This window comes from Rhineura floridana, chromosome 8 (genome assembly GCF_030035675.1).
Source record: "Rhineura floridana isolate rRhiFlo1 chromosome 8, rRhiFlo1.hap2, whole genome shotgun sequence".
NCBI classification, from domain to species: domain Eukaryota; kingdom Metazoa; phylum Chordata; class Lepidosauria; order Squamata; family Rhineuridae; genus Rhineura; species Rhineura floridana.
In genome coordinates this window covers 108,067,580-108,079,896 of record NC_084487.1, presented here as the reverse complement: position 1 = coordinate 108,079,896, position 12,317 = coordinate 108,067,580, and the positions used below count along the sequence as shown (strand labels likewise).

Genomic DNA, 12,317 nt, shown 5'->3' with positions numbered 1-12,317 from the left:
GCTACCTACTATACAATAAATATAAGTCACTATGACACAAACCTTTACTGTACAAGCTCCCATAGGAATACCAAGAGCACTTTGATGGGTGCAAAATAATATGCTATAACTAGCACAGATCCACCAGTGACACAATTGGTGTCATGAAAAGAACTTAGTAAGAATGTTATGAATGTAGCTTACTTGAGACTGAATGTTCTGCTTTTCTGAGAGATATATTCTTCTATTTTCTAATACTTCTTGTTGTATCCTATTATAATAAGAAGGAAAAAGTAATGGCATATTTTCAAAAGTATTTATGATTTGCATATTTTCATCTTTCTGGGTCCAAGTAGATGTACTTTTGGTATTCTTATGTTGTTGTGAAACTGACTGTTGCAAAATTAAAACTTTTACAGGGTAATCCTATGCATGTCTACTCAGAAGTAAGTCCCATGATGTATCACTGTGTTAGTCTGTTGCCGAAAAAAAGACTTCTTGAATCCTCAAGACTAACTTATATATTGTGACATAAACTTTCATGTACCAGACTCCACTTTGTCAGACGCACTAAATAAATGGGTATATGTACCCTGAGCACAGGAAGAATAAAAAGAAAAATGCACTCACATCTGGAGTGGTCAGGAACAGCATTATTAAAATAAGTATTTATAGTTATTTAGGATTCAATCCTATGTACACCTGGGAACAATAGCCAATTAAACTCAGTGGGCTTTAGTTCTGGAGTTATTGTATTTGCTGGTATTAGTATATTTATTATATGCCCTTCACCACAAATCTGAGGGCATGTTACAACAATGTAAAATGAAACATTAAAAACTATTTAAAACAAATTGCAATCACAATTAGATTGTAGTATAGGACTGCACTACTTAGATTAATGTCCCTATGTTAAGTGAAGAGACTTCTATGAACATCCAGATCTTATCCATAGTGCACATTTTCTATGAATCTATAATATGGGAAACAGTAATATTTTTGTGTACGCTAATAAAACCTCAGAAACTCCTGGAAAAGTTCATAAAAGATCAGTCGGATTTCAGGCCTGGTTTTGGCACTGAAACAGCCTTGGTCGCCCTGTATAATGACCTTTGTCGGGACTTCCGGGAAGGGTGACTTAGCCTGTGCCTGCTTTTGAGACGGGCTCCTGCCTCAAAAGAAGCTTATTCAGATATATCAGTCAGTTTTTTCTTTTTTTTTTGACTGATTAAACTTCTCCCGGGTAGGGAGAAACGAAGAGATTAACCTCAAAGCCTATTTTTGTTGGGACGACCAGATCTCATTAATTTATGGGACGAGGTCCAGCCGACGAAGGTGGGACGGATTTTTAACAGCAAGCTCTATCTGTTAAAGCGAACGTTCATCTTATCTTCTAAGAGAGAACGCACTAACAGGCAAGCACCCTTCTTTCTATATTTTTTTTTTACTTGACTTAAATTGTTGCTGTTTAAAAGAGATTTGCCAGATTGATCGGTTTTTGACATCTCACTGGGGAGCCGTAACTTCTCTCTGCTACGCACTAATTAATAGCTTATCTCTGTTTTTGTTGCAAAAAGCTGTCCTGGATTTGCATTCTAAAGATACACACAGAAGAGGGATTTCTATTCCAGATTTTTATTTTGAAAAATATTATACTGTTTTGAGACTACTCTCTTTTTGGTCTATTTTATTTTGACGAATCTGTTTCTTGACGATTGCCATTAATTGCTTCGATCCTGGGAACTGCATTTTGTTTACTTAACTATTGGAGAGATAAGGCTGTCTGCTCTGTTTATACTGTGATGTCACCAAGTTTGGAGTATTAACCCAATTGTTGCTGAAATAAGAAGTGGTTTTCCTATATTTTTCTTTTAAAATGGCAATTAAGAAAGTGGCTGAGAATCTGGAAATAACTATGTTTCAGAGAATAATGAATGAGATTGAGATAACGAAAATTGAATTGAGTAAAATGAAGCAGGAGATTAAAGATATAAGGGTCCCTGTGAGAGAGGTGACCCTGGAAGGGGTCCCTGTGAGAGAGGAGACCCCGGAGATTGGAATAGGGGTCCCTGTGAGAGAGGAGACCCTGGAGACTGGAATAGGGGTCCCTGTGAGAGAGGAGATCCCGGAGATTGGAACAAACGTGGAACAGGAACAAGATTTGGAGTCTATGGACTTTAGAAATAAAATCTATTGTTTGGAACTCAATGTTATCTCTGAAGAAATTAATGAAGATTCTAGAGATAAAGTTATCAATGGCATGGATTATCTTCTGGACTGGAATGATGTGATGGAGCCCAATATAGAGAAAATCTATGGAATTAACTGCAGCCATGTGACAATGGAAAAACTTTTAAGAGATGACCCAGTGTATTTTGAAAAAAAGAACAGAGATATGATTTTACAGCAGTATTTCAGCAACTTATTCAGAATGGATGGCAAGAAAATATTTGGGATAGAGGTAATTCCCATCAGACTCTTATTATATGACTATGGCTTTGACAGCAAGATTATTATGGAATACTGATAATGGAAGATTGGATATTGAAATTACTGGACTTAACAAGACTACTGAAGATGGAAGATGGAAAATGGAACTAATAGAGATAATAGAACAATGGCTACTGAAATTACTGAACCTAACAGATTCTGATGTGATGGATTAATTGAAATGTTTATTTTGACTATGGTTATGACAATAAGATTATCATAATTAGTAATGAGATGGATTAATCGATATGCTTATCTGGAAAAAAAAATTGATAGATATATTTCTTAAAGAATTGAAACCTCTCTTTGACTTTTTGTGGAAAGAATAAAGTAATGTTTATGAGATTTGATGATTAAGTAAGATAACTACTGGAGGAAAGTGATTTTATAATATGACTTAAGAGACAGGATTGCTATATATTATAGACTTATAACTGATTTGATCTTTGACAAATGGGAAGTCAATATTTTACTCTTTATTTTTTATTTTTGTTTTTTGTTTTTTTTTTCTTCTTTTCTTTTTTTCTTTTTGTTTAACTATTTTTGATTTTGTTTTTTGTCTTTGAATGTTTTATGATTTTGTCTTGTATGTTTTATGAAAATCTGAATAAAAATTATTGAAAAAAAAAATATAATGACCTTTGTCGGGAGAGAGACAGGGGGAGTGTGACTCTGTTGATTCTTCTTGATCTCTTAGCGGCTTTCGATACCATCGACCATGGTATCCTTCTGGAAAGACTGGCTGAGTTGGGAGTGGGAGGGACTGCATGGCGGTGGTTCCACTCCTACTTGGCAGGTTGGCTCCAGAAAGTGGTGCTTGGGGAACATTGCTTGGCACCCTGGATTCTCCAGTATGGGGTTCCACAGGGGTCAGTTCTGTCCCCCATGCTGTTCAACATCTACATGAAACCGTTGGGTTCGGTCATCCGGAGCTTTGGAGTGCGTTGCCATCAGTACGCTGATGACACGCAGCTCTATTTCTCCTTTTCATCTTCTTCAGGTGAGGCTGTCAATGTGCTGAACCAGTGCCTGGCTGCAACAATGGACTGGATGAGGGCTAATAAACTGAGGCTCAATCCAGACAAGACTGAGATGCTGTTAGTGGGTGGTTCTTCTGACCAGATGGTAGATGTCCAACCTGTCCTGGATGGGGTTGCACTCCCCCTGAAGGAGCAGGTTCATAGCTTGGGGGTTCTCCTAGAACCATCTCTGTCACTTGAGGCTCAGGTAGCCTCAGTGGCACGGAGTGCCTTCTACCAACTTCAGTTGGTGGCCCAGCTGCACCCCTGTCTAGACAGGGATAACCTGGCTTCAGTTGCCCATGCTCTGGTAACCTCCAAGTTAGATTACTGCAATGCACTCTATGTGGGGCTGCCTTTGAAGACGGTTCGGAAACTGCAGCTTGTGCAAAATGCAGCGGCAGATTGGTAACAGGGACCAGACGGTCTGAACATATAAAACCAATTCTGGCCCGCTTGCATTGGCTGCCTGTATGTTTCCGACCTCAATTCAAGGTGCTGGTTTTAACCTATAAAGCCTTACATGGCTTAGGACCACAATACAGACCCAGTGCCTGCAGGAAGAAGAACATCGCCACCCAGGGAAGGAGAGCCTGCTGTTGCTGCTGCTGTTGGAACACCACCTCCACCACCCTTCCCAGTGGGACTGCTGCCTGGCAGACGTGCCTCTTGCAGGACCAGGTCCCAGGTACCCAGCCAGCTGTGACTAATTTCCATCACCTGTCCCTCTTTGGAGGGATACATAAGCCGGCTGGCTGAGGTGGCCTGGGTTTTTGTCTTTTGTTTTGTTGCTTTTTGGGGGGGGCGGGGGGTTGTTTTACTGTTTTTACTGTACCAAAGTAGAAGGCTTGCCTGTCGGCGTACCGGAGGGAGCTATGTGTAGATCAGAGGGGGTTAGTGTGTGGGGGGTGGGGGGCCACAATATTGAAAGGCTAGGCGGCAGATTCTGTAGGGGCGTGGGTAGCAGGCCAAGCCGGCATCGGGGAACTCGGGATAGATGTTTAATATCCATCCCTTGTTCCGGGCCTGTTTACCACCAGAAGATAACTGGGGAAAGCAGAACTCCATCCAATCTTCGATTGCTGTTGTGTAACGCCAGGTCTGTGGTACAGAAAACAGCACTCATCCAGGATATGATTCTGGATGAGGACACAGACCTGGTGTGTATTACGGAGACATGGCTGGATGAGGCCTCAGCTCCTATACTTGAGGCCATGTGTCCAGCCGGTTTCCGATATGCACAGCAGCCGAGGATTGGGAGACGGGGAGGGGGAGTGGCAGTTATCTACCGGGAATCTTTGTGTTTCGCCAGACCCCCTCTCCACGAGACCAAGTTTGTTGATTGCATGTACTGGAGGTTGGGCCCAAAGGGCAGTTTAGGGATTCTGCTTGTGTACCGCCCACCCCGCTGCGCAGCAGAATCCCTGACTGAGGTGCTCGAGGTAGTCTTGGCTGTGCGATTGGTCTCCCCCAATCTTGTGGTGATGGGGGATTTCAACGTACATGCCGAGGCTGTCCTCACAGGAGCCCCTCGGGATTTCATGGAAACCATGACTTCCTGGGATCTGCACCTTAGTAATATAGGGCCCACCCATGTAGCCGGTCATGCTCTCGACCTTGTGTTTGTCTCGGGAGGGGAGGATAGTGCTCTGAAAATGGGGGTGAATTCTTCTAACCCCGTGTCATGGTCAGATCACTATCTGGTGAATATAGATTTCTTGATGCCGCACACCCTCCGCAGGGGACAAGGACCTATTAGAATGGTCCGCCCCAGACGCCTGATGGAGCCCAAAGGATTCCTGAATGCGCTGGGGGATATGGAGCTGACTGAAGGTCGCCCGGTCAAATCCCTGGTGATGGAGTGGAATAAGGAGATCGCCAGGGCGGTGGACTGGGTGGCTCCGAAACGTCCTCTCCCCCTGAACAGAACTCAGACAGCACCTTGGTATACACCACGGCTGCGGGGTCTGAGACAGGAGGTGAGACGACTTGAGCACCGGTGGCGGAAATCTTGCACTGAAGACGATCGGACACGGGTTAGAGCAGCAATAGCTGCCTACCAGGTGGCAACAAAGGCAGCAAAAAAAATTTTCTTTGCTGCCTCTATTGCGTCGGCAGAGTGTTGTCCCAGGAGATTGTTCCAAGTGGTCCGAAGCCTGGTCGGTCCAGTTGCTCAGGAACCCATGGAACATTCTAAAATCTCCTGTGATACTTTTGCTAAACACTTTGCCGATAAAATCGAACGTCTGAAGAGCACGCTTCCGCTCGCCGTGGAGACAGGAAGTGGGCCAGAGTTGGCCAGTTGCATTCCGGTCTGTTGGGATCGGTTTCAGCCTCTTCTCTCTGAGGAAGTGGACAAGGTGCTCTGTACTGTGAAGCTGACCACCTGTCTGGTTGATCCTTGCCCATCATGGCTCATCATGAGCTGTAAAGAGAGACTGGGCGAAGGGATCAAGGCGGTGGTGAATGCATCCTTGCAAGAGGGTGCAATGCCATCAGCCCTCAAGGAAGCAGTAATAAAGCCCATCTTAAAAAAACCGTCCTTGGATCCCCAAGAGTTAAACAACTTTCGCCCAGTCTCTAATTTACCATTCTTGGGGAAGGTGATTGAGAGGGTGGTGGCTGCGCAATTACAGACACACTTGGAGGAAACGGATTATTTAGATCCATACCAATCGGGTTTTAGGACTGGTCATGGTACGGAAACAGCCTTGGTCGCTCTGGTAGATGATATGCGGAGGGCATTGGATAGGGGTGAATACACCTTCCTTGTCCTCCTGGACCTCTCAGCGGCTTTCAATACCGTTGACCACGGTATCCTTTTAAACCGCCTAGAGGGATTAGGAATAGGAGGCACTGTCTTGCAGTGGTTCCGTTCCTATCTCTCAGATAGGCAGCAACGGGTGGCATTGGGAGATGAGGTTTCAGACCCTTGGCCTCTTCATTGTGGAGTGCCACAGGGTTCTATCCTCTCTCCCACGCTATTCAACATCTATGTGAAACCGCTGGGAGCAATCATCAGGAGTTTTGGGTTGCAGTGCCATCAGTACGCAGATGACACTCAGCTCTATCTCTCCTTTAAGTCCTCACTGGAGTTGGCTGTGAATACCATGTCCAAGTGCCTAGAATCCGTAAGTGGATGGATGGGAGAGAATAGGCTGAAACTGAACCCCGACAAGACTGAGGTATTACTTGTGGGAGATAAAAGGAAGTTAGGAATTACTGACCTGATGCTTGACGGGGTAAGTGTACGCCTGAAGGACCAGGTCCGCAGTCTTGGGGTCATACTTGACTCCCAGCTGTCCATGGAGGCTCAGATTACAGCAGTGAGCCGGGCAGCTTGGTATCAATTACATCTGATACGGAGAATGCGTCCCTGTCTTCCTGTTCACCTGCTCCCTCAGGTGATACATGCCCTGGTCTCCTTTCGCTTAGACTACTGTAATGCACTCTACGTGGGGTTACCCTTGAAAACGGTCCGGAAATTACAGCTGGTACAGAACGCGGCGGCACGCTTGATTACGCATAGCCGTCGCTGGGATCATATCACCCCAGTGTTATTAGATCTTCACTGGCTACCAGTTGTCTACCGGGCCCAATTCAAGGTGTTGGTGTTGACCTTTAAAACCCTATACGGTTTCGGCCCAGTATATCTGAAGGAACGCCTCCAGAATCACCGATTGTGCCGCCTGACGAGATCAGCCTCGCAAGACCTTCTCTCGGTCCCACCGGTGAGAACAGCTAGGCTGGTACGGACCAGAGAGATGGCATTCTCTGTTGTGGCCCCCACCCTCTGGAACTCTCTCCCTTTCGATCTCAGACATGCTCCCTCCCTGTCCAGCTATCGCCGAGCCTTGAAGACCTGGCTGTTCAGGCAGGCCTACAAGATTGGGACAGATTAACTTATGTTACAATTGAATAAATGAATGGTTTTTTAGCTTAAAATTTGATTAAGTTGATCTATATGTATTGTTTTTATTCTTGTTGTTCATCGCCTAGAGTGTCCCTAACCAGGACAGATACGCGGCTGAAAAATAAAATTTATTATTATTATTATTATTATTATTATTATTACCTGATGGAACGCCTCTCCCGATACAAACCCACCCGTACACTACGCTCAACATCTAAGGCCCTCCTCCAGGTGCCTACTCTGAGGAAAGCTCGGAGGGTGGCAACAAGGGAGAGGGCCTTCTCAGTGGTGGCCCCCAAATTATGGAATGATCTTCCTGATGAGGTGAGCCTGGTGCCATCACTGTTATCTTTTCGGCGCCAGGTCAAGACTTTCCTCTTCTCCCAGGCATTTTAGCATGTGTTTTAAATTGTTTTGAATTTTTTTAATTGTGTTTTAAATTGTTTTTAAAAGATGTGTTTTAAATTTGTATATTTGTTTTTGATGTTTTTAGTTGCTGTAAACCACCCAGGGAGCTTCGGCTAGGGGGCGGTATACAAATACAATAAATAAATAAATTCACAAGCCACTTTTAGTTACAAATGAGGCAGATCTTTTTCACTGTAAAGCTCACTATTGTTTCCTTTTTCAAAAATTTGCACATGCTTTTCTATCCCCAAACAACAGCAGATTATTGAACATATATAACCCATTCACAAATAGATTTTTAGCTCTGGGAGTTTTTTTAAAAGTGTTAACCCTTGGTTGCTCACTCTCTGCAGTGAGCACCTGGTAAGGAAAATAAAAGGCTTGTACTATCCATTATTGACCCACCAATCTTGATCAACTACAGAGGCTCTGCCATGCCACTAGACTCCCTTTGTTCAGGCAGGATAATGACATTTTTACAGCACAATCCTATGTATTTACTCAGAAGAAGTTACACTGTGTTCAGTGGGATTTAGTCCCAGATAGTATGCATACAATTGCACCCCCAGATTTCTTTTTTACCTTAACCTAATCATTCTGTTGGGAGGGCATAAATGACAATCTAGTGATTGTTACTGACACTTTCTTGGCTGTATCAATGGGAATAGATCAGGACAACAATTGAAAGTTAAAGTAGTTACCATCAGTGTTCATATTATAATGTGGGATACTTTTTATAAATGGAACAGCACTAAACACATGTACATGGGAGTAAGCCTCATGGCTTGAATGCACAACTTGAATTCACCACAAGCAATGCATGCAGTACTATGGGCCAATTCTGTGAAACTCCCTTCCCAACCAAACCCCAACCCCCTCTGAAACTCTGGCACTTAGTGAAGACTTTTTATTCCAGCAGGCATTTTAAGTGGGGTTTCTGGTTTTACTGTTAATTTTAATTGATTTTATCTTTATTGTATCTTTTAATCTTATGGTATACCATTTAGAGACTGAGGTATTAAGCAGTATATACACTACTGAAATCAATAAATAAAGCCCAACCTAGATCCAAAGGTTCTTGATCATTACTACCCAATTGCTAATGCCTCCAGTTGCTAACCCCATTTTTTGTGGGAGTGCAACTGCAGACACACTCATTTCAATCTGGCTTCAGGCCTGGTTTAGGGATGGAATCAGCTCTGGTTGCCTGTGACAGATGACCTGTATCAGGAAAGAGACAGGGAAAATGCAACCCCATTGATTGTCCTTGAACCCTCACTGGCTTTTGATACCATTGACCATGGAATCTTTCTGGATTGGTTGTGCAAGTTGGGAATAGGGTGCACTGTATTTAAGTGGTTCTGCTCCTACCTACAAGGCTGATTCCAAAGAACAGCCTTTCAGCCCCATACCATCTGTTTTGTGGGGTGCCACAGAGCACTACTTTGTCCCCAATGCTATTCAACACCAATATGATGCCACTGGGATCAGTCATTAGGAGATTTGGAGCACAGTGCCATCAGTACACTTGAACTGGGAGGTTCTTTGCGAGTCATGAACTTCTGTTGGACTCAGTAATGGGCTGGATAAGAGCCAATAACCTGAAATTGAATCCCAACAAGACAGAGTTGTGGTTCTCGGATCCTGGAAACTGTTCAATTGCCTGTTCTTAATGAGGTTGCATTCATTCTGAAATAACAGCTTGTGTGTGCAGCTTGGAGCTATTTCTTGATAGAGCGTTATCACTGGAGGCTCAAGTGTGTTCAGTGTCTAGGAGTGCATTAAATCAGCTTTGGCTAATACACCAGCTACAACCATTCCGAGCCAGAGATAGCTTGGTAACAATGGTCCATGCTTTTGTTGTTATGTGCCTTCAAGTCGATAAGGACTTATGGCGACCCTATGACTGTGACCTCCAAGAGCATCTGTCATGAACCACCCTGTTCAAATCTTGTAGTTCAGGTCTGTGGCTTCCTTGATGGAATCATTCCCTCTCTTGTTTGGTCTTCCTCTTTTTCTACTCCCTTCTCTTTTTCCCAGCATTATTGTCTTTTCTAGTGAATCAGGTCTTCTCATTATGTATCCAAAGTATGATAACCTCAGTTTCATCATTTTAGCTTCTAGTGACAGTTCTGGTTTAATTTGTTCTAACTCCCAATTTGTCTTTTTCGTAGTCCATGGTATGCGCAAAGCTCTCCTCCAGCACCATATTTCAAATGAGTTGATTTTTCTCTTATCCACCTTTTTCACTGTCCAACTTTCACATCCATACACAGATATCAGGAATACCATGGTCTGAATGATCCTGACTTTGGTGTTCAGTGATACATCTTTGCATTTGAGGACCTTTTCTAGTTCTCTCATAGCTGCCCTCCCCAATCCTAGCCTTCTTCTGATTTCTTGACTATTGTCTCCATTTTGGTTAACAACTGTGCCGAGGTATTGATAACCCTTGACAAGTTCAATGTCCTTATTGTCAACTTTAAAGTTACATAAATCTTCTGTTGTCATTGCTTTAATCTTTTTGACGTTCAGTCGTAGTCCTGCTTTTGGGCTTTCCTCTTTAACTTTCATCAGCATTTGTTTCAAATCATTACTGGTTTCTGCTAGTAGTATGGTATCGTCTGCATATCTTAAATTATTGATATTTCTCCCTCCAGTTTTCACATCTCCTTCATCTTGGTCCAATTCCACTTTCCGTATGATATGTTCTGCATATAGATTAAACTAATAGGGTGACAAAATACACCCGTCTCACACCCTTTTCTATTGGGAACCAATCGGTTTCTCCATATTCTGTCCTTACAGTAGCCTCTTGTGCAGAGTATAGGTTGCGCATCAGGACAATCAGATGCTGTGGCTCCCCCATTTCTTTTAAAGCATTCCATAGTTTTTCTTTTTTTTTTTTTCAATAATTTTTATTCAGATTTTCATAAAACATACAAGACAAAATCATAAAACATTCAAAGACAAAAAACAAAATCAAAAATAGTTAAACAAAAAGAAAAAAAGAGAAGAAGAAAAAAAAAAAACAAAAATAAAAAATAAAGAGTAAAATATTGACTTCCCATTTGTCAAAGATCAAATCAGTTATAAGTCTATAATATATAGCAATCCTGTCTCTTAAGTCATATTATAAAATCACTTTCCTCCAGTAGTTATCTTACTTAATCATCAAATCTCATAAACATTACTTTATTCTTTCCACAAAAAGTCAAAGAGAGGTTTCAGTTCTTTAAGAAATATATCTATCAATTTTTTTTTCCAGATAAGCATATCGATTAATCCATCTCATTACTAATTATGATAATCTTATTGTCATAACCATAGTCAAAATAAACATTTCAATTAATCCATCACATCAGAATCTGTTAAGTTCAGTAATTTCAGTAGCCATTGTTCTATTATCTCTATTAGTTCCATTTTCCATCTTCCATCTTCAGTAGTCTTGTTAAGTCCAGTAATTTCAATATCCAATCTTCCATTATCAGTATTCCATAATAATCTTGCTGTCAAAGCCATAGTCATATAATAAGAGTCTGATGGGAATTACCTCTATCCCAAATATTTTCTTGCCATCCATTCTGAATAAGTTGCTGAAATACTGCTGTAAAATCATATCTCTGTTCTTTTTTTCAAAATACACTGGGTCATCTCTTAAAAGTTTTTCCATTGTCACATGGCTGCAGTTAATTCCATAGATTTTCTCTATATTGGGCTCCATCACATCATTCCAGTCCAGAAGATAATCCATGCCATTGATAACTTTATCTCTAGAATCTTCATTAATTTCTTCAGAGATAACATTGAGTTCCAAACAATAGATTTTATTTCTAAAGTCCATAGACTCCAAATCTTGTTCCTGTTCCACGTTTGTTCCAATCTCCGGGATCTCCTCTCTCACAGGGACCCCTATTCCAGTCTCCAGGGTCTCCTCTCTCACAGGGACCCCTATTCCAATCTCCGGGGTCTCCTCTCTCACAGGGACCCCTTCCAGGGTCACCTCTCTCACAGGGACCCTTATATCTTTAATCTCCTGCTTCATTTTACTCAATTCAATTTTCGTTATCTCAATCTCATTCATTATTCTCTGAAACATAGTTATTTCCAGATTCTCAGCCACTTTCTTAATTGCCATTTTAAAAGAAAAATATAGGAAAACCACTTCTTATTTCAGCAACAATTGGGTTAATACTCCAAACTTGGTGACATCACAGTATAAACAGAGCAGACAGCCTTATCTCTCCAATAGTTAAGTAAACAAAATGCAGTTCCCAGGATCGAAGCAATTAATGGCAATCGTCAAGAAACAGATTCGTCAAAATAAAATAGACCAAAAAGAGAGTAGTCTCAAAACAGTATAATATTTTTCAAAATAAAAATCTGGAATAGAAATCCCTCTTCTGTGTGTATCTTTAGAATGCAAATCCAGGACAGCTTTTTGCAACAAAAACAGAGATAAGCTATTAATTAGTGCGTAGCAGAGAGAAGTTACGGCTCCCCAGTGA

General features: G+C 41.9%; 2 protein-coding genes across 3 annotated transcripts in view; one reads left to right on the top strand and one right to left on the bottom strand.

Moving 5' to 3' along the window:
• Window positions 1-12,317, top strand: part of ABCD2 (ATP binding cassette subfamily D member 2) — a 112,659-nt gene that overhangs the window by 17,088 nt on the left and 83,254 nt on the right. The gene's annotated exons all lie outside the window — the stretch shown is intronic.
• The window catches only part of REDIC1 (regulator of DNA class I crossover intermediates 1), a 52,188-nt gene that overhangs the window by 22,024 nt on the left and 17,847 nt on the right, over window positions 1-12,317 (bottom strand). The window contains exon 5 of the mRNA XM_061582764.1: window positions 184-250. Within this exon, the coding sequence (XP_061438748.1) occupies window positions 184-250 (67 nt within the window). The remainder of the gene's footprint in view (window positions 1-183; window positions 251-12,317) is intronic.